This window comes from Lutjanus erythropterus, chromosome 15, assembly GCF_056507025.1.
Source record: "Lutjanus erythropterus isolate fLutEry1 chromosome 15, fLutEry1.hap2, whole genome shotgun sequence".
NCBI classification, from domain to species: Eukaryota; Metazoa; Chordata; class Actinopteri; order Lutjaniformes; family Lutjanidae; genus Lutjanus; species Lutjanus erythropterus.
The window spans coordinates 12,453,333-12,477,053 of record NC_139331.1 but is presented as its reverse complement, the minus strand read 5'-3'; the positions used below and the strand labels follow the sequence as shown (position 1 = coordinate 12,477,053).

Below are 23,721 nucleotides of genomic sequence, written 5' to 3'. Positions count from 1 at the left end.
CATTAAAGTGTCAATAAATTCTTAAGTTATTCTGCACGCACACTGGACACATTCTCATAATTACTATCTTAAAAAGTAACAAACATGGACATGAACATTTTTTCAGGTTCATTTATTTATACTTCAAGTTTGTTCCAACACAGTATTATACCAGTCACAGTATAATTAATTTGGTAAAACTCAGTCACTGGGTTAAAGATATGCTTCTTACATTTAAAAAGACAGTTTCCCTTACACAAAATATTTATATCATATGAATATATATATATGTAAGATAATAAAGGGTATGTTCCTATATTGGTGTTCCGTGGAGCAAAAAGCTCTAAAGGAATGTGACAGGAAAAGTGTGTTCCATACAGATACAGTGTGTATAAAAGTATCAGGCCAACCTTTGGACTTGATCACCAGACTGAACCCTCAAATGTAAAAGAATCTCTTAGATGCCCCTTGGCAACAATTTCAGCAATTAGTCACTGTTTTAGGTCTGACTTTGTACTCATGTTTAAAAGCCACCAGTGTAACTGACTGTAAGTCTGAGTGGGAAATAGATAAACCATGTAACAGTTACGGACAGTCATATTCTTCCTCAATTTCCACAAACCAGTACCATGAGATGCCATGAGATGTCTTCCCTCACTGGGACATATTGTGGTAGAAAGGAAAATAAAATGCATGGAATAATAGTGCATTCATGATATGTTGGAATAATGGTAAAAATGTTTTTCCGACTGGGAAAATTCACCCAAATGGCCCCTCACATCAGAACAACAACTAGGAAAGTCTGAAAAGAGAAAATTTTGTTACACAAATTGCTGTCTTGCAGTTTGTTGACGTCATATATGCATATATATATATATATGGTGGATGAGAGAAAATGTTTGGTTGATAACTTTTTATTAATTCACATTTTTGCTCACATGGAATTTGTAACATACTGTAACCATTAGTTACTGTGACCTACATTAATTTGAAATGTTATGTATTAGCATTAATCCTGAAACAAGTCCTCTACTCTTAGTACCCTCTACTCTAAGCAGCATCAATGTTTTCTCCAATTTATGACTTAAAAGCACACGAAGAAACCAAAGTCAGAATTACGACTTCCTATCTCAGAAACTGGAGGAGCACATGAACGCACAACAACCCCTTCCACCTGGACAGGCGAGGTAGAGAAAAGGGAGAAGATAAATCTGGGGGTGAGTGAGAGTGGGTAACTAGAAGCTACGTATATATATCCAGTTTCTGGACAAATGTGCCAAAGATAAAGGAGAGGAAAAAAATCACTCCCCTGCTCTTTTTGGACCTGCTCAGAGCAGCTATTGAATTTCTGGTCTGTTGGGTTGAAGTCTCAAGTCTCTTACTTTATACTCCCCCAGGCTACAGTAGCTACAATATTGTTTTAATAACTCTCCGTACTTTACACCAAGAATTATTCAGAATCTGGATTATTTTTTTTGTTTGTTTGGTTAAATTTCCTTGATTGGTATTTTTCAGTAAACTTGTTGTTCTCTCTAACTTTGGATCTTCTAGTTACAAATACTGGGTTTCCAGTAAAAAAAAAAAAAAAAAAAACACTCTAAAAATCAGATAATTTGAATTAGAGGCCTTAAAATGTCTTAAGTTTGACAATTCTTACAAATGAAATACAAAGTTAACATTACTATTATGAAGTTACATTCAGTTACTTCAGTCTCGCTTTCAAATGTGTTTGTGGGGAAAATGTGCTGATCACACCGTAAAAACTGAAACGAAACCAACATGGATCCACTCAGTGCTAACGTTAACTACTCCAACTCCAATGTTCACTGATTCTGTCATTACCAAAACCTCTGTACTTTGTTCTGTGGTGAAATAGTTCTTAAACTGCATTCATACTTCTTGAAAAGTCTTAAATTTAACTTGTAGAAACCCTGAAATATTTATCCCAAAATCAGTTGCCACATGAGGCTCACACACAGGTCGTCTCTTTCAATATGAGAATTCTAAAAACAACTGGCTGCATTGGCGGAAATGTAGGTGAGTTAAAGATAAAGAAAAGTTTAATATTGTGCAATTAATTATTGTTTCATATTTGCCTTTCACTAAATTTCAGTTTCTTTCAAACTGTCAAAAAAAATGAAAAAGTCCATCAGAAGGCAAACAGCTTTTATAGGCACTACACTGTACACACAGCACAAATAACTTCTGGAATAGTTACAATAAATACACACCACTCACACATTTGTCTCTAAACTCACAATGGAAATGAGGAGGTCATAAAGGTGCTGCCGTGCTCGTCAGTCTGTGTGAAAATCAACCCTTTGCTGTAACAGTACAAGTGGCTGACTGTGATATAAATACTTCTCAGTGCATAACAGTGTTGGTCAGAGTGCATTTAACAAGTTTTGGGGATGGGAGAGCAGGAGGACAAGACTAACCAATGACAAAAACATATGTATACAGGTTGGTACAGTAATTTTAGCTGAACTGTTAAATGATATTTCAAGTCTATGGATTCTTAATCAGTTGGAAAGTTTGTATATCTCCCTTATCTCAGCCACTGCTGTGGTTTCATTGAGCAAGGCACTTAACGCCCACCTGCTCCAGTAAAGCCGCTCAGTGGTTACACTGGCCAGCTCCTACATTAGGTATGACTATGTTGAGCAGCACAGGTTGAAAACACCATGCGTCCTCTTGATAATCCAAATAATATTAAAAATTACGTATTGCACATTAGAATCGACGAAATAATCCTCCTGTGACCCTGTCCCCTCCTGTATCCTGGTTTTAAATGCTTTCGAACTTAATATGGTCATTTACACTCACAGTACGCGAATACAGACATACAGTTCACACACGTGGTCCCTCTTATGTGCAGTTCCTAGGCTTCTCCACACAGGGTCACTGTCTCACACATGTTCACAGTCTCAGGCAGAGGCATCACCGGAGTTTCCTCAACCTTCAAAGACAACATCACACCGCCTGGTCAAAGTTTTATTGATTTCATTCAGTTATGTTCAGTTTTTCTCTCTCTGTGCATTAATGCTATCTGACACACAGTGTGTGTATTAGAGCTGCAATGATTAGCCAATTAATCTATTAGTTGATCGTCAAATAATTTGATAGTCAATGGTGTTGAGACATTTAGAAATAAAATGTCCAAATTCTCTGATTTCAGCTTCTCTGCTTTTCTTGTGGCTTTAGTCCTCTATGACAATAAACCGAACATCTTTGTGTTGTGGACAAAACAAGACATTTTAGGACATTTTAGGACTTCACATTTTTCATATATTTTCTGTACCAAACAACTAGTTGATTAATAAAGAAAATTATTGACAGATTAATTAATAATGAAAATAACTGTTATTTGCAGCCCTACTGTGGATCTGTGTGTGCGTGTGTGTGTGTGTATCACCTGCTGCAGAGTTTCGTCCGTCTCTGCTGTTTCTATAATTGTGTTTCCTTGGTAGTGGAGACTCCTGTCTGAGCTCTTCTTCATTAGTGCTTTAGAGGCTGATTGTATGACACCCTCTTTCCCCGATAAACCTGTCCAGTGAAATATAAGTGATGTTAACTTGGTACATGTGCAATGATGTGAACAGATGTACCAAATTTCATGGCAATCCATTCAATAAATACCTATTTAACTCAGAACCAGAAGTGTCCACCTCATTGTGAGGCTTCAGGAAATAAGTGTTGACTAGTGTTGGGGATCTTGAATCTGTACAAAATTTTGAGGCAACCCATCAAATGGATGGATATTTCACTGGATAAGTGATTTTTTTATTTGCTAGTGGTACTAGAATGTCACATGGCATTAATTCTCTGTCCAGTAGTTGTATGTCTACATGCCTGACAGTGACAGGTGTCGATGGAGACCAGGTCTAATCAGCTTCCAGACCTTCATGGTGGCTGAGTCATCCTTTTCCCCGGACGAGAGTGGATTAATGCTGGTGGGGGAAGTTTTACTGTCATGTGTAGGAGGGGTTTCAGTTGACCCCACCCTCCGGACGGGGATGCGGCTCATATGAGGTTGCAGCTCACACCTGGGCAGGCAACAGAGAGGTTAATATTTATGACCCCAGACTGATAAATCATAGCAGTGACAGGGCTAATGTCCCTAATACACAATATTCTATAGTGACAATACAGATGCGTAGCCTTTTTATCCATGACGTTTTACATTATTGTGCACTTTTTTCAATATGGATTTTATTCCTATTGTGAATTCCAACCCTTGTTTTTAACTTAATAATGATAACTGTAAAATTTTAAAAGTGTTATTAAGACATGTAGGCTGTGATGCACCAACAAGGATTAATTTATAAACCCAACTGAATTATGGTCAAACTATTAATTCTGTTGCAACAAACTTTTAAAATAGAAGAAAATGTGATTCAGTGTTAACTTTAAACTTACACTCGAGGTCAACTTGTAAAATGGCTTTTCGAGATGGGATGAGCAAAATAATAAAGTTCCTTGGCCAAAGTTAAAAAACAGACTCAACTCAGTTGAGTTTTATCATGCATCTCTTCTTTGTTTCACTCCAGCTGCTAATTCAGCCAACACATTTTTCCTCAAAGGAAAAACTGGAGCTCCTCTGCTGAGCTGTCACGAGAAGGCTAACTAGGCTAACTTTTTAGCTAATTAATGTCTTGTTAACTTATGAGCTTGCTGGCAAACAATGTTATGTTTTGTTAACATTTTAGTTAGCTAGCAAAATATGTAGCTCTTCTTAAGTCTATATCTGGATTTACTCATTTTAATTTTTTTTTTAGTTTTGCTAAACTCTGATTAGAGCTCGTTTTAGATTAAATTAATCTTTGTAGGTGCAACCCAGTCTTAGACAAGATATCTACTCACTTGCTAAATTTGATGGAGGAAAGGATGTGTTCAGGCCCCAAGTCTTTAGTAGCCTGTGACAGAAACAAGACATTACAGTGATACTTCATAAATCATGTGTATGTTAAGTTGATAATACAAGAAATGAGGAGAACTGGCTCTCTGTGAGTGAGCTAGCAAGGGTCAGCTAACCTCTGTGCGGGTCTCTGCAGGGTGATGAGTGATTGTTAGAGTTCGGCACCCTCTCCCCACACGCCCAGAACGCATGGGGAAAGGCATTCTGGACCAACTCGCTGAACTGGGTCCACTGGCTTGAAAGTCTGGGCAGCTGAGGCCTGTTAACCAGATGAAGGGACATAAATACAAAGAACAAAGGGAGGAAACTGGCCACAGGAAGACATATCTGACCTGTAGTCACAGAGGAGTTGGACAGAACAGTCTGATCCAATCTAACAGGAGAGGGGTTTGACTTTGAGACAGTTTTGACCCATTTATGACCAACTACAGTCTACATGGAAGCTGAAAAATAAAGATTAGACACACAAACAGACAATAGAGAGGAGAGGACCCACACAGTAGTTGCTTCACAAAGGGATAGTTTTTATTCCAGAGGTTAAACAGAGAGGCGGTAAAAGACAGCAGCACATTCAAGAAGGTGATATTCATAAAGATGTTGCACAGACAAACACTTAACCATAGTCTGGTATAGAAGGTTAGCACCACATTGAAGGAAACCGCACAATTCTCATAAGGAGTATAAAGCAGAAAGACCTAGTGAGAATGTGACTATGCATACAGTGTGTTTCTGCCTAAAGTCTTTTATTTTTTGTCATTCTGGATGAAGAATATATATGTATATATATATAAGCTTTAGGGCTGAAACAACTGGGAAACAGGACATCAAAGTTCACAGTGAGAAAGCAGAATAAAACTACAGTACACGCTCTCCATTTTTCAGGGCACTGATCTAAAGTAAAAGCTTGTAATACATCTTTCCCACTGTGTTGAAGGCAGTGGGCAGAGGCTACATGAAAATCATCGCCTTTGTGATATTTAATGAACATCAAGTATGACTTTTATGTCCCACAAATTGTGCAATGAGGAAATGAGCATCAAATTTGCTGATGTTTGACAGACACTGGCATTACTTTTTGTTTGATATCGGCTCTAACTCGCTAGCCTTTTCTTTTGCAAAAAGGTAAACAAGTCGTAGATATGCCCATTTAACTTAAAGGGACGGTTTGGATTATTTGAAGTGGGACTACATGACGTACATCTAAGAAGAAATTCAAGTGAGCCAAATATCACTCCATCCGCTCACCACTCGAGGCAGTGGCAGTGGCATATTTGGCTTACATAATGGCAGAAAAGGCTGTCTTACAGCAAGGTAAAGTGGTGTTAATATTTAAAATATAGCATACACTTAAACTGATTTTATTTTCAGGCAGCTAAAATTCATTCTGCTGCTTCTACAAACTGGAGGAGACCATTTACTGTAGGTAATACACTGACTACCAATACATATTTCAAACAACACCACCTGAAATAATCCAACCCATCTCTTTAATGTCCAAACATTATCTGCAGTTATATATATATATATATATATGTGTGTTGTTTAACCATAGTGCTCTACACTTGTATACTCAAAAAGTCACTAATTTCTAAATAAATTATTACTATTTTTCCCTCTTCATTCTATCTTACAGCAAGCGCAAGTCTGTCCAAACCAAATCAGGCAGGATGAATGACCTACCAGATTACAATACAACCCAACAGTTATGGTAAAAAACAGAATAAGCAGAACCTCCAAAAACCTACTGCTAACAACAAGACACCAGTGGAAGGCACACCATAACTACAATGCTGCACTACACTGGAACAGAATGACGGCTGCAGCAAATCAAGGCCAGATGTTCTCAAAGCTATTTTGATCCAATTGATTAATCATCTGGTTTCTCTGCTGCTCATAAAACCTCTCCAGGTCTCACACGCTCTACCTCTGCATCTTCAGTGCACCTAAAATGCTGGTCCTGACAAATGGACCATCATCAAGTACTTGGATGATGGCGCACGAAACTGAAAACAGACAAAATATTGGAATTCCACAACTGATCTATTACATATACACCAAGACAACAAGATAATTTCTCATCTCTGCAAACCACAGAATATATTAACTTTGACCAACGACAGCCTACTACATACCTGCCAGGGTTCATTTACACTAGAAACACACAAATGTGCTTGAATAAATAATGATCAATGTCTTCTTCACCAGACTGATGAAAGATGTAGTAAAATTAAAAAATTCTACATGTTATTTACACCAAAATCAATATTGAAATCTTGTTAAAAAATTATGAACACTTAATGCCAACTTTGACTTAGTCAAACTGCTTCGAAAACTGACCCAAACTAAGTGTTTTTTATGTGATATTGCTTGTTAGCAAACAGCTCCATAACCCCCCTGTCCTTTTTTATCCAAAGAAATTCTTTAGGTTTGACAACCACGAGGATTTAATCCAGCGATGGTCCACATGAGGTTTCTGGCAGTAGGCTATACTGTGAACATCATAATGTCAAGACCAAGACTGGACTGACACTGGAATGATACAGGTTTCATAACATACAAAAACTAAACCACAGTCCTTATAAATGGGATTCTCGGTCACTAGAAATTAAACATTTTGTTGACACAATGCTCAGTCCTACTCTAAACTGACTCCAGATATTACTCAAATTGGACGGTGTGATCAGCCTGCGACTTGCACTGTTTTTCACATAAACATTACAGAGTGAAATACAAATATATTGAAAAAAGAAACAGAAGGATAGAAGGTGCTTTAAAAGATTTAACAGAAACAGAAGCCAGTCTAATTCTGCAAACCCACTTTCTCAGAAATAAATAAAACCAATTAAAAATTAAAAAATTAAAGTGCAACATGGCAAAAGTAAAAGTTTGTCATCCATACTGATCATGAAGTGATCAGTGATTCATAGTGATCATGAAGAGCTCCCATTAAAATTTAAAGGGATAGTTAGGATTTTTTGAAGCAAAGTTGTATGAGGCACTTACCGACATTGAGTGTAATACCTACAGTAGATGGCGGTCGGCACACCCCCAGTTTGAAGAAGCAGCAGGAGCACTGGTGTATGAAGCTAAGCAAGATATGCCGTGGACCGGGTCAGCAGCAAAACATATTTTATCCACTTAAAATAAAATTAAAAAAAGAATAACACTTAACTTCTATGCTAAATTTAGAATGTTTTCCCTGCTTTATCTTGCTGTCAAACAGCCTTTTTTGATGGGAAACTGCTGTTGTATAAACCAAATATCACTCTATCCAAAGTCACCTTGTAAACATGGGAGTTGCTTGTCTACCACTGCCTCGATCTGTTAAGTTTTTGTTATTGTGTGGCCTTGATGTTTTAAAAAGTTTGTTCAGATTTATTTAGTCACAAAATAATACAAACAAACTAAAGCAACTCTCGTGCTTTAAGAGGTCAACATACTTTTTTTGCCAATGGATCCTGATGGCTTTGTAAAGTGTGACAATTGCCTTATAACAGTGGCTTATGGTCAAAAAAGGCTGTCTGATAGCAAGGTAAACCTGTGAAAATATTCCTATCATAGCATACACTTAAATTATTATGGATTCTTTTTCTTTTTTTTAGGTCACTGCAATACATTCCTTAACTTCCTACACCAGTACTCCTGCTGCTTTTACAAAGTTGGGGTGTGCTGACTGCCATCTACTGTAGCTAATACATTGTCTACAGATATGTACTTCATGCAACCACACTTCAAAAAAATCCAAACTATCCCTAACAGTAACTATAAAAAAAGAAGAATCTTTAAAAATGAGCACAGTAACATGGTTATTCTTCTTAGCTTATTACTTGTAGACGATTGAAAAAGTGACATATTCAAGGTAATGTAATCCATTAGTATAATATTTCATAAATTAATGATACACTGCAATTATCTACTGTATATTCTGCAAGTCGTCAGGGACAATGGAGATTATGTAGCCAAGCAACTGTCTCTGGTTGCTAAACATAGTCACACACTAAACTGTCTCCTTTGTTCAGTAAAGAACACCCACTAGAACTACATAAGCAATTGTTGATTCAAGGTTGGTACTTAAACGAAAAAACATTTATCAACACATTTCAGTCTTAACTGAGATCTCAAGAACACTTGCACTCTCAACTGTGTTATTCATCCTAAGGTGCTAATATTGTAGATACATGTGATTACACAGATATGTGAAGAGAAAACAATAATATTTAAGGAAAATTTAGAAGAGCTAGCACCAATGATGTTTCAAACACACACTCTCTCACACATACATTCACACACCAGATCAAATAGTGATTAGCACTTGTTTTGACCTACTTGGAGAGCCAGGCAGGCGCAGGTTTCTGTAAAGACAGTCACTTGATATAACTTAAAACACTGCTTGTCTGGTGTTCCACTCAATTTTAAGAGCTTACATTCACTCAGTTACACCCACACACACCTACAGTATGCCCAAGATCTCACAGGATAGTTTAGATTCAGTCCTGGGTGGGTGCAGTTGGAGTGTTGGTGGTGGTGGCCGGCGGTAGGCTCTGAAGGAGCAGGGGGCTCAGTTTGGAGAGCAACCCGGGGCGAGGCAGAGCCTGCAGGGAGGGAAGCAAGGTGGAGAGGCTGGGGGACTGGAGGGAGTACAGACCTGTCATACTGACGGAGGCCGGGAGGGGACAGGAGCCTGCCGCGCACACTGAGGAAGACGAGGAGGAGGAGGAGGAAGGGGGTGAGAGTGGGGGGCGGGAGGGTGTGTGGCTGTTGCTGGGAGACCGGAGGATGGAGCGGTGGTGGGGGGGACGTCTCTTCTCCTGAGGCTTAGGGTCTACAGAGAGGGAGACACATGCAGACACACACACACCAGCTCAAAGACATGCAGGGATTGTGTGCGCAGACACAAAGTGGCTACCTGTTGAATCTGCCCTTCAGAAGAGCTGCCATGTACTGAGACAAACATGTTCAGATGCTCTTAGTAGGAAAACTAACAAGAGGTCAGTCAGCTGTATAATGGAAAATATGTAAATTGGGTCAAGTTGAAAATTATGTTAGTTTGTTTAAGAAATGTAATTGTCCTTTCCTAACCCCTAACCCCTTTTGTAACCTTGGTCAATTTTCTCCTCCTAGGTCCGTCTATATTTAAAAGAAAACAAATTGTAAAAACACTAGCTAACTACTTGCTCACTAATCTACATTAACTGTTATCTAGTTAGATAGCTTGTGCTCGGCTCTAGCAAGCTGGGATTTTAATGAGTAATGACTAATCGCGGTTAAGAATTTCATCGAATAAAAAAAATGTATCAATCAATAATTACTCAATTGTCTACAACTTGCAGTATTTGTACCTACTTTGACATTCTTTTTCTGGTGGAGGCATTTGTTGAATTAGAAAATGTAAACTTAAAATGAGGGGAAAAAAAATGAGGAAAAAAGACAAGAAAAATATTTAAATGAGTGGAAAATGAGAAAAGAAATCCATGGTGTTTTATCTTATTAATAATTAATCAATTGTTAGCATTTTCAACTACTGAAAAACTTACAACCTGAGTAGCAAAACTCTTGCTAGTTAGCAAGCTAGTTACATCTGATAGCTAATGTTAGCAAAACACTATCTATGTATAAAAATTTCATATCATGATTATAGTGACCAATACTGTCACATATATCAGCATTATTGTAGTATTGTTAAAATGTACTGATAATGTCCACAAAGTACTGATACAAACATTAACATAATTTCACCAGCTTTTATATTGAAAAATCTCTCAATGATTTGAAACGACATCATGGACAGTATTTACCACGAGTTTTTCAATGATCATTAAAATTTGAAATCGTAATACTAATTGTAGGTAATGATATCGTGGTTAATCATTACGCTGCTAACAGTTTCATTCATATCGCTTTTACAGGTCATCCAGCAACATCTTTTAATGATCTTCAAAATTTGGTTTTCTCTCTAATATAGACAAGCCAAGCACATAGCATATCTAATTATGGGAAATAGGAAAGGTGAAAGCTGACCAGGGTTCTACTGGCTACCAAGTCTCCTTAATTGTTACTGGAGTACAGAGCAAAAAAGGGGCGGGACTCGGGAAGAGTCAGAAGTCAGTTTGATCTTGGTGTTTGGAACAGGGCTCATTCGGTTTCATCCTCAGTCAGGGTAAAACTAATCTTGATCAAAAGCATGCACAGACAGCAGGGGCAGGTATGGTCATGTTATGGTCATGCAGGAATCATGCTGATGTTCCAGGCCGCAGACATTCAAGACATGGATCCATGTGTTCATGTCTCTAACATCAAGCTAACCCAAACCCTGGGACCAACTGTACACCTCCATGTAAACCTGAAGCTTAATGTCACACAGACGCATGAACCACAAATCAGCCTTTCTTAACACCTCCAACAGCAGAGAGAGAGGATGGCGGCTAGAGAGACAGAAACTAGTTAACAGAATATATGATATTGAGAGAGAAAATGAGAATACAAAAGAGGTACACCCAAGGAGAGCTGACAGAAGATGTGCAGCAGCAACACAAGCAGATGGTTGAGAAATCAACTTACCTCTGACTGGCCCGAGTGTCTTGTTGCCTCCACGTCCACTGCCGTACGTGCCATTGTGCTGAGTCCGGGGAGGGGGGCAACCAAAAGTAAAGCTCGGGGAGCTGTGCATTTTCGGGGAGGGTGTCTGGCTGCTGCTGCTATGGCTGTTACAGCGAACGCGGCTGAGGGTGTTCTCAGATGCTGACCCGGACAGACAGCTGCTTGGAAAATCAAGAAAACACAGAATCCCATGATCCAAACGTTAAATGTAACAAAGAAACTACAGGGACTGAAGGGTGTCGTGTTTTAACAGAGAGATGTGTGTAAACTCACTTGTTGAAGCTCTTTGGCGGTGATGCCTTGCTGCCATTGTGGTGTATTCTTACTGGAGGATGAGCATGGATATGTGTGTTCAGGCCTTTGGTGTTGCGGACGTGCTTGAGGATCCAAGCTCGAAGGTTTGTCAGGCAGCTGTGCTCAGACAGCACCAGCCGCGACCAGGGGTTACACTCCGCCATATCCAGGGCTGAGACGGCCACGGCACGGCCCACCTGGTGCACAACATAAATCACTTTACATCAAAACTGATTATCTTTTATGGTAATTTGCTTTAACAGTTTTCAAATATGTCAAAACATTGAAGCCTCTGGACCTTTCGGCATGAAACAGCAAAATGCATATATATATGATCTCAAAGTTGAATGTCTCATTAAGCATCCACAAAAATCTGGGTCAAAATAAACGTTAATCACTATTAGAAACCTAGTACAAAAAGCAGCTCATTTAGCTGTTTGGACTGTTTCTCAAGACTGTGTAGGGGTGGCAGATTCTGTTTTCATTGACATTTCTCTCAGGAGTACGAGCATGAAATTTCTCCAGAAATTGCTTTCTTTTGTTTGTTTGTGTTATTGTGTGACTGCGGTGTTTTAACACATTAGGTCAGCAACCCCCATGTTCTGCAACGTAAAACTGCTATTTTTGTCAAAGCAGTCTGGAGCAATATAACAGCTCCAGTTCCTCGTTGAGTTGGCTCAGAGAAGAGAGTTTTGTTGCACTTGTTTGTGTGGGACAACTGACAGATTTTTTAAGACTGATTTGCAGAATCAATTGCAGAATTTTCATAATAAAAGCATGCCCAACTCAAACCAAATATCATGAAAATGTACAAACCCTAAACAGCAATATTTTGAATTTGGATTAAAACGAATTTCTAATACTTTTATATGCTAACTAATATGTACGTGACCCTAAATCATACAGTTATAAAGCTTTTGTGGATTTGTACAAAAAACATGTGCAAAAACGCTAGTGTGGAATTTTGAGATCAGAAGTTGTTCATTCACGCAGCCCAAAAACCTGCAATCCCTAAACAAAGAATCATATTTCTGTGAGTGAGAAAGAAACCCTTGTTTTCCTACCTGTTCAAATATTTCTGGAGTGTATTTTGGAGGGAATGATGGAGGTGGAGGTGGGGTTGCTCGTCCACTGTCATGGCAGGCAGGTGGGATGGTATTCATGGTTTTTCCTGTGTTATAGTTGCACTCCAAGGTGTAGCTGATGAGACATGTTAAAAACATACATTTAAAGCTTGAAAAAACATTGCACAATATATGAGGTGGCATCTGAGGCATCATTTATAAATGCTGCATATGCACAAAAGAAGGCATACACCACTCTTTAGGAAAACTTTGGGATTTATAAAAAAAACCTGAAATGCGAGAAACTAAAACTGAAATTAATATCACTGCATTTAATAAATCCAAATCTCATGCAACATATAAAAGGTGTTTATCTGCAAAAATGCATAAAAGCTACTCTTAAAACAAACAAAAAAACTGATTAATAGCTACTCTCTGGAGTTCACACACAAAAACATAATTTATGGTAACTAACAGACTACAAACAGAGATATATTATTTAAAAAAATTAAAACAAACAAACAAGTTCTGTATTAGACTACTTAAACTTTGGGGTGAGCTCCAGTGTCAGCACAAACATTGCCTGCTATGCACTGTTTGACATCCACTTTTACGTCTGACCACTGTTTTATTTCGGTCTGACCCTCTGAGGCAGCAGCATTCATTGTGTCTGCCACATGCTGCCACTCAAATGGGATTTTTGAGATTTGAAATGCCCACAGTGTGTCCACCATAACAACATCTTTTTTCTTGTCTCAACCTCCCCAACAAAAACATCATCCTTCTCTCAGTATTTGCCATTATTGTCTTCAACAGTCACTATGAATGAATATTAATTGAGGGTGTGTCACTGGCCATTTAGGCAATTATGAACGTCACATGATGCTCGCAAAAGGTTCACCACATTTTGAGATGATTGTGATTTATTAAGAGAAACCGGTGTAGGAGAGTTTTATCGCTGAGGTGCCCAGGTCACTGACAAAGTAATGAATAAGAAAAAAATTCAGTAAAAGTCAAAATCATTTAAGCACAACCAAATGTTGCTACTGCAGATATCTGCACCACAGTGGGATAATCACAGCTCTTTTTGCTCTCCAAAATTTTAAAAATAAGGGTTCAACAAAATTTTGAGATGACTTCACTAAACCATCAACTGTTGTATTTTTTTGAATTGATTGAATTCATTCATTGATTCATCTGACCTGTGAAGCAGCCCTATGGCTTTGTGAATGGCCACCCGTCCGCTGCCTTCTTTAGACTGGCCGTCTCTCTTGTCTCGAGCGTACATGTTTTTCTCGGAAAAGTTGCAGCCCAGGAAATCAAAGTGGGCAGAGTTCACAGCAATCAGCCTCGGATACAGCATGTTCTCTACCTGCAGACAGAGAACACAGGAGCATAAACAAAAAGTGTTAGCAGCCCATCTGCTGTGGCTGCCATATGGGGATAAACAAATATGTCAAGGACACAATACAAAACAACTTTATTATTCTTACTGAAATGAAAGAAACTTGTTACTACAAAAACAATGACAACTGAAAGTCATTTGACAATTTTCCGTAAATACTGCCAAGGGAAGGTGAGTAAATTGAGTAACTTTCACCTGCTGGCTCTCATCAGGAAGGTTATTTCCGTACATGAAGCAACCCCGTTTAGAGGCGTGGCCATGCAAGTCCACATAATACGCCACACCTCCCTCCTGGGGTGGAATCAATTCCTCTTCCTCCACGACCTGTGGTTCTGTTACCTCTACAGTAACAGGAGCTACAGCTACCGTCTCTGAGGAGCTCGATGAGCTGTTCTGGTCCACCTTGCTCATCTCTGTGTTGACCCACACGTTTTCCTCCGTCACCATGGGAACTTCTGGCAGTGCCGGGTTAGCATCCTTCTCTGCATTTCGTTGGTTCAAGCTGACTTCAAGGGCAGTGAAGGGGGGGGGTTGAGGCTGGTTGGGGGGTTTGATGTTAAGGGGAATGGTCTGTGTGTGCTGTGAGCTGTTGCTACAGTGAGTGCTGGACTGTGGGTTGTGCAGGCGGTTGTGTGTGTGGTGGTAGAGCAGCAGTGTTTTGGCTGCATAGATGGAAGGGTGCAGCTCAGGGCTGGGGTTCAGGTATTGTCTGTTCAAGTTCACACCCCTGGAATCAGTCCTACAAAAAGAGACAGGCCTCTTACTGTTACTCCCTTTTAACATAACAGGCAAAACACACATTTCTGCACTGTGACTGGGCTTAGAAATCAATGTCACATTTTGCTGCATTTAGTATAATTTAAGGGCTATGTTCTCACAACTACTACATGATGACTTTTTAGATGAGAAGATGGTAGAGATGCACAATTACATTTATTATTTCTGATCATCAAAAAGGAAGCAGCATACCCTGACACAAGATGCTCTATAATAAAATGGCATAATCCAAGCTCTGCCAGTGGTATGAAACAGTATACAATTCTGTCTCCTTAGTGGGAACAGCCAGGAGTACTGGAAGTGTTGCAAACATTGCATGGATGGATTAAATCAGTACACATACAGTACACTAGATACAGTACAAATTTTAAGTTTGTGCCTTCTTTTGCTGCTTGTTTTAAATATGCTTAGAGGATTAAGATTAAGATTCATTATTGTCTGACCTCTTGTTACTATGCATAACAGTATTAGTGTTAGCTGACCTGCAGCTACTGTAAAATAATTACTAAATGTAACATCTTCCGGAATAACGGAGGCTGGTTCGACCTTATCAAACTGACACACCTGGATGGTGAGTGAGTTTTTACTTTCCTCAGTAACTAGTTACTTTTATAATGTAATAACTTTTCAGTTACTTGCCCAACATTGCTTATGACCCGCACAAGTACGTGGTCATGGCTGAATCTAAAGACCCTGTGTTCTGCCTGCATTTCCTTATTTTTCTCATTGTTTTGCTCTGCTAGGGACGCTTCATAAACCCAAACCTTTGCTATTTGACATCCTGATGTGTTTACCAACAGCTCGGACAAATCATACTGACTCTACCTTTATTATTGTCATAGAGCACATGTGTACTGCAAGATTTTGCAAGCGTGTGTTGCTGAGACAGAGACAGGTCTTTTCTTCTGATTTGTCCTTCTGAAAAACACCATTTCAGTGTCAGAATGTTTGGAAGAAGCATGGCTTGTGAAAAATGGGTCCGATTAGGGCTGCAGCTAATGATTTCTATACACACATAGATTATATTATAGACCAAACAACTAAGTGATTAATCGAGAAATTAATCAACAGGTTAATCAGCAATGAAAAATAATCAGTAGTTGCAGCCCTAGTCTATAAAATATCAGAAAATGGTTAAAAATTGCTGATCAGCCCAAGATAAAGTCCCCAAAAGTCTTGTTTTGTCCACAACCTGTCAAAGACGACTTAAGACACCTGAGAATATCCAAACATTCAAATATTCTATAAAAATTACTAAAAACTATTAATCAGTTATCAAAATAGTTGACAAGTAGTTTAATAGTGGAAAACTAATCAATTAATCATTGCAGCTCTACAGCCAATATTTACTTAAGTGACTATGGGGTGAAAGAATCAATAATCTCTGTTCATGTTCACTTTTCCCATTGGAGTGAAAAGACTCACAGCCTGCAGCTAATCTCCTGAAGAGGCAGGACAGTGGTGAAACCCACCTGACCCAGATACAGGAAATGAGTGCGCTGTCTAAAAGGTCTCTGGCCTGACACACTAACGAAGCAGTGTCACTGTTACTGATACCCCCAGTACATCATTGTCTGAGATCCAGGTTAAACCTGTGACTCAGGTTTTGCCTGTATCTGCTGAAAGGGTCAACAAGTGACACCCAACCCAGCTCTATTAACCTCTGCCTGACCAGCAATGTGTTTACATGCAATAAGTAATTAGACTGATTTGTGTAGTATTCTAATTTCTTCAATCTCATGTATACGAGGACATCAGTCTCCATAAATGGAGTGGGGTCTTAGAGAGATGTGGTTTCACCAGCTAGATTTCTCCCTGAAAAGGCTGATTTCTTGGTTGTGTGGCAGATAACCTGGTTTCAAATCAGCTTCTTACACATTAGCAGGGTTCAAAATTTACACTCGCCAATTGCCAAATGTGAATAAAAATTTATGTTGGCGAATAAAATAAATGAGTTAAGCCACCATTGGCAGGCCTACTTCATGACAAGCTCTCATCACGTTTTAATGCCTGTCTTTGTCATCTGTGATGTGATTTTCACACAGTAAGAAAAAGTATAAGTGTTCTCTGTTCATAATTCAAGTATAAATTTCTCATAGTGCATCACAGAGCACGTCTTCTACTGCTCTCAGCCACAGAATCAGTGACAGCAGATGGCAGCAGAGGAGGTTGTACCACCATCTGGTTTAACAGTGGTTTAGCCCACTTCACAGACAGTAATCACCAGAGCAGAGAGTGTCAGAGCACCTGCTGCCCGGCCTCAGGCTGCCCTATCTGTGTCTAACACCGTTCTCCACCTCCATCAGATTTTGGTTACTAGTTGGTCATTTTGAGACTGTAAAATGTACAGCCTGTCATGCTGGACAAGAAAATAAAAACAGAAGTGCAGAGATTAGACAACATGGGAGGTCTCTTGGGGTCTTCTTGACTGATGTCTCGGGTCAACCTTTCGTGAGCAAGCCCTAATGTTTTGTTTTTGCACACAGCTAATGGCATGCAACTATTTTACATGCAATTGTATCGCAATGTTTTAACCTACACTCACTGTCGCTAAGTTTCAGATTACTTTAATCACAACCCAGTTACTGAAGATAATCTAACAACTGTTGTGAGTGCTTTCATATCAAAACTATTTTCTTTCTACCAACCTACACCCACCAACTGTATCACCCTGCAGAAGGAAGTATGCATCTACTCATAGATGAGAGTCAATGCTCGTGACAGCACGAGATGTAAACATTAACTCTAGTTCAATTATAAAGTAGGACAGAAGGCAGAAAACACGGCAACTTACATCCAAAAAAATCTAGATGGATACACAGCACTACAGGCAAAATGGATAATATGTATTTTTGATTTTGGGGTGAACTGTCTGCTTAACTGCCCCCTTGCAGTTCTTACCTGTAGTGCCCGCGAATAACCCCGTCTGGGTTGAGCATGGGAATGAGCTTGAAGACAAACATATTTCTAAGCGCATGAGCACGAGGGTCATCTCTTCTTAGGATAAAGTTGAGGAAACCATTAAACACGAAGGATGAGGGAGTCTCCCCGGGGTGCACTCGACTGCTGAGAAAAAACACCTGCAAACACACGCAGACACACAGAGGGGCTGAGGGTCAGTGTTTCTCTTTTGACATTACTCAGTGATTCCACATCAGCCTCAGCCTTAAGTGTTGTCATTAAAAGCCACCAGAGAAGAGAATAATTATCTTGTGTTTCTGCATGACTGAGTGATACCCTTTTGCCGGGGAAGCGGTGTGCTCTTGGAGTGTTGGTGTCGGGAAACAGCTTAGGCAGACGTGGTTCTCTGTCCTCCTGCATCCCGCTGCAGTTGGTCACAGTGAGCAGGTCCACCCTGTTGCCATCTAGAGACTCGCACAGCAACTCCCTGTGGTAATACACACTATCTGGTGCGCTGACAGTCGAGGATGGAAATTGGTGGGAGAAAAAGTCAGAAATTGTACAAATTAGAGAAGCAGATAAGATAATTAAACTAAAAAAAGGTTTCAAAAATTGCATATTTTGTGTTGTGTTTTACCTGCTTGGACTGAGCTGACCAGCATTGGGGTAGCTCTTGTCAAACTGCTGCAGCATCTCCTGGCACTCGCTGTAAGAAAACGGGTAGCAGAAGGAGAAGTAGGTGGTGGCCCCTCGTACCTCCAACAGCCGGTGAGTGAATGAGAGAATGAACTGGTTATCTACAATCTGGACACAGCGACAGAGGAAAGGAAGAAGACACATATTATTAGAAAGATAATAATAGCTGTCAGGAAAGCAGACTGAAAGCTCTCTGCCTCACTGGCACAGTACATGTGTATACCTCAGATGTGGGTCTGTCCCGAATCCTTTCCCAACGATTCTTCCCAGGTAAAGTGCGTACGAGAGGAGCCATGCCCTGGCTGTAGAGCTTCCTCTGGTTGTTCATGTTCATCACATTGATTTTCAGTATCTTCCCTGGTGTTGCACCCCGCACACTGAAGTAAAACCATGATCTGAAAGACAAAAACATGATTTGGGATGCTCTAAGTAATGTTATTCAGTACTGAAAAGACATTGTCTGGATGGCAGCATATGTTGCTCCAAAACTTGCATGTACCTTTTAGCACCAATGGGGCCTTCAAAAATGTAAAAAAGGTACCCATGATGCCATAGGCACTAACACACCCTCATACCATCACAGATGCTGGCTTTTGAACTTGTACTGTACGGTTAACAATCTGCATGGTCCTTTTCCTCTTTAGTCCAGAGGTCAAGACATCCATGATTTCCAAAAACAATTTGTTACGAGGACTCCTCAGACCACAGAACACTTGTTCAGTTTGCACCGGTCCATCTCAGATGAGCTCAGCTCCAGAGAAGTTGGCAGCGTTTGTGGATGTTATTGATATGTGGCATTTGTTTTGCATGGTAGAATTTTAACTTGCATTTATAGATGCAGTGACTAAATGTGTTTACTGAAAACGGTTTTCCAAAGTGTTCCTGAGCCTAGGTAGTATCCTTTATACAATCGTGTGAATTTTTAATGAAGTACTGCCTGAGGGACCATGGGCGTTCAATGTTGTAGTTTTTTTTGGCCTTTCCCCTTGTGCAGAGTTTTTGCTGGGTTATCAGAATTTTTGAATGATATTACAGATTTTAGATGGTGAAATCCCTAAATTCCTGCAGTTATGTGTTGAGAAACATTGTCCTTAAATTGTTTGACTATTTCCCTTCGCAGTTTTTCAGAGTGACGAGCCTCACCCCGTTCTCACCTATGAACAACTTATGTTTTCAAGGATGCACCCTTAATACCCAATCAAGATACTATCACCTGTTTGCAGTTCACCTGTTTACCGGTCAAATGTTCAAAACAGGTGTTTTTTTCATTTTAAACATTAAATATCTTCTCAACTGAATAGAGGCCAAAAGGGATTTGAAATCATTACATTCGGTTTATGTTTTATAGTGTCCAAACTTTGGAATCAGGGTTCTACAAAGAAGCATTGCTCATGACTTTCTCTGTCCTCTCATGTGATAAAAATGAAATAACTGCTACAAACCTGTTTCCATTCTCATGTTCTGTGCCGCCACAGTCTGGTTGCGTCCACACATTGAATTCATAATCAGGGCCAAGGCTGGATCCTGAGGGGCCATTCCCACTGGGAGCTGTATCGCTTTGGGGGCTGGAGCTGCCCTTCTCCACCTTCTCCACACGTGCCAGGTTCCCTGAGTCAAATTTGGAGCTGAACACAATATTACCAAAGCGAGCCTCCATGTTTCTGAACTCTGGCCTTTTCTCCCCTCAGGTTCTTCTTGAAGTGCCAGTCAGACGTCTGACATATACAGCCTGTTGGGAAGCCAGACAAACACAATTACATTTACACAGAGAAATATTATAAGGGAAGGAAAAAGTGTGCTTCTGGTGGAATATCAAATGAAATAAACAAAACTGAGAGTGATATGTGGATCCAACTAGCTCCAAGAGCCCTTCAGTCTTACATAGTGTAGCCTTGCATTGCAATGACAGTGGCATAGCTACAGTATTTTGGGCTACTCAAGAAGACATTTCTCAGTTAACCAAATACTCTTCATCAAATTTCTAAAAGGCCTGGGCAATAAAACAATAGCTACACGTATCGGCACTTAAGACTTCATTAATTGCAATGAGAAAGTTCTTCCCTAGTTTTGCTTAAATGCATTAAATGCTGATGCCACATCATGAGTACACCCTGGCTTATAAACAGCCTATCATATCTCTTGATAATGGAACATGATAGTGTGAAGTGACAGTCATTTAAGTGGTTAAATTAAAATTCTGCTAACTAAGAGTGCCACATGTGGGCAAAATAGTAATCTTTATAAATGGATATCTGCATATGAATGCTAAATTGTCATCAGACAATAGCTAATGGGTCAGAAATTGGGAAAATATCAACACCTTCTCATCCCAGTTCTCTGAATATTGACATTGCTTTGTAATGCCTCTAAGCATCTCATACTGACACATCAAGTATCCTTAAGTATCTGTATGAGAAGCTGGCCGAAAGACCTTTAACACACATTTAGGCACCAAAACTATTTCATCAAGATCATGTTTTGGGTTAACATAAGTATGTTCAATTGGTTACGTTACATGACATAAGTGAACGAAGTGCCAAGTCATAGTCATAGTCATGAGATGTATATAACGTTATGTCACATAAAACTTTTAGTAATGTTTTGGTTTCACATTGGACACAAACTCTTGCCTTTTGGGAAAAAGTCCTGTGTTTGTTAAACCCATCCATATACCCCATCTGCTCCACAAAAACCTTGTCCCTCTTTATGCTACATCGACAGCCCAGTGCGTCTCATACAGCCAGTAACAAGTACCTTTTGCGTCAGTATGAGTCACCAACAAAGCATCTATATTTGATGACTTGGGAATGAGAATGGGCTGCAAGTACAACAGATATTTTTTTGTAATGCCAAGTTGCTCTACTGTCCCTGAATTGTCCCAGACACCATATCTTTGCATCCCAGGTGTACTTTTATTGTCTCTGGGACAAGGGGACACCCTCAGTTTCTTGCTTAATATTACCCACCCCTAATTTCTGAAGTGATTCTGGGTCTGTGGCTGAAGATGCAACCTATACAGTTCTAAGCAAGCTGATTCACTTGTAAACAGAATAACCTATCTCATCTCAGCAAAGATCTCAGTGTCCTATTATAGTATCAAGAAAATGCCAGTATATTGCCCAGCCGCATTTGTTAGTTATGTCTTTTGTGTGTTCTGTCCACATCGCAAAGACATCCAGTTTACTATGATAGAGGACTAATCAAACCATAAAATATTCACATTTGAGAGGCTAAAATCTGAAAGTTTGGATTTTTTTTCTTAAAGGAACTCTTCACCCCAAAATCAAAGGTAGTCCTGTTTATCTATCTTGATTTTGTTGGTGTGAGTTGCAGAGATTTAGGGGTAGTGGCTTTAGAGTTGTCTGCCTTTGACTTCAATATAATTGGACTAAATGGCAGAAGTCCTGTGGTGCTTAAGGTGCCAAAAATAATACATTTGAGAAATTCAAAACCAGTGAAAAAAAACATAGTTTTCATATCTCTTACTAGCAGATGAGAAATATATATTTTAATAATTATAATTATGACTTACTTATAATAATGAATGTATCTGTAATTCGCATTGCAGATGGTTGCAATTTAAATGCAGATGTATTTAACTGGAATCTTAATGCAAAAATCAAGGAAAACAAATAAATTCAGACTGAATGAGGTGACTTGCTTAGATGCAACAGCGACAACCTGAGGCCGTTAACGAAAGTACAACCATGACCAAACTATACACACTATCTTCTAGTTACATCCCAATGTTAACCAGATTCTTGTACCTACTGTACCAGTGTTGCAAATAAATCGTTGCACGGTTGCTTGCTCATCATGTCTAACAACATGACTGCAGCTGTGTCCTGTGAGATGAAACAATGGCTGCTGTCTGATGTCAGTAAGGGAGCAATAACAACAACAGCTGACCGAGAGATGTAGCATAGAGGGGGGAGTGAACTAACGGCTGCAAACGTTACAGACCCTTTCGTTTAACACAATTTAAACCAGCAAATGCAAGCTAATCTTTACAATTAACGTTACGCTAGCCTTAGTGGTCAATGCCATAGCGTTAATGTGACACACAGCTAATAACGCTAGCATCCGTCTCTAAGCTACCGAGGCTAACTTAGCAGTTAACGTTAGCAGCCGTTGTTCGAAACGACACTCTTTTGAGCCCGTACACGGTTTTTCGTCGCTACATTCTCAATACATTTAGCTGCACCAATGATTTTCCACGAGACAATGCATTTTCAGTCTTACTAGGCTATTTTCCATCGATGTCCATCTTGTTTTCATCGTCCTTCTAAGCCCTCAATTCATTCCTCTGCGTGCTGCGTTCAGGACCCTCTGTAGAAATGACGGTTGCCTGGAAATTTCGTTGTCACAGGTCGCAACAAGTAGCAGAATATTTGTTTACAGGCTCTGTTCTGGCAAGAGTTATAATATTGAAACAAGCTTTAAAAGTATTTCACCGATATTAGCAGCAAATCGTGATACACACACATATATGTATAGACATGGTTACATTCATACACACAAAATTTCTACACTAATGCACTAATGGCATTATGACACTATTTCAGGGGTCTTACAATCAAGGAGCCATTTTTGGCCAAAAAGGACTTTAAAAATCTGCTTGGAACCACAGCTAATACATTTTCTCTTTTCCCTGCAGACTGTTATTTGATTTGACATCTATAGCTAGTTTATGGAGACTCAAGGAGAATAGTCACCCAAAAAAATTTAAGAGGAAAAGGCAAGGAGCCATGGACATATGACAAACATTTTTGTTAACGAAATATTAAAACTTTTTTTCATAATCTGAACAGACAGATAGAGTGACTCTTTGTGCAGGATGTTAAGGGAATTTAGTCTTCCTATCTTATCTTAGTATCATTTTGCATCTTAACTACAAAATAAATTGTGTGCTTTTGGCTCATGGCCCGACAGTAAGTTTGAGTTTTGTCTCTTGAAGGGAAAAAGTCTGTCCACTCCTGATTTAGATATTCCAAACAGTCCATGTTTCCTCACAAACAGCAGTGAGTACAAGTTAATCCTGCTTCTTTGAAGTCCTAGAGCAGCTCTAATCCTCCATCTTGCGATCCAGA

The 23,721-nt window shown here is 39.4% G+C and overlaps 1 protein-coding gene across 1 annotated transcript; it reads right to left on the bottom strand.

Annotated features, from left to right (window-relative positions):
* Positions 1-2,128: 2,128 nt before the first annotated feature.
* Positions 2,129-22,960, bottom strand: agbl5 (AGBL carboxypeptidase 5). Its single transcript, XM_084737666.1, has 17 exons — positions 22,874-22,960; positions 20,074-20,360; positions 18,855-19,026; positions 18,573-18,739; positions 18,272-18,449; positions 17,936-18,114; positions 14,453-14,996; positions 14,055-14,224; positions 12,853-12,988; positions 11,768-11,985; positions 11,456-11,652; positions 9,543-9,719; positions 5,014-5,156; positions 4,843-4,895; positions 3,832-4,025; positions 3,395-3,525; positions 2,129-2,938 (listed from the first exon to the last, which is right to left on the bottom strand). The coding sequence occupies exons 2-17, from the start codon at positions 20,286-20,288 to the stop codon at positions 2,861-2,863; spliced, it is 2,952 nt and encodes a 983-aa protein (XP_084593792.1). The 5' UTR covers positions 20,289-20,360; positions 22,874-22,960; the 3' UTR covers positions 2,129-2,860.
* Positions 22,961-23,721: the final 761 nt, after the last annotated feature.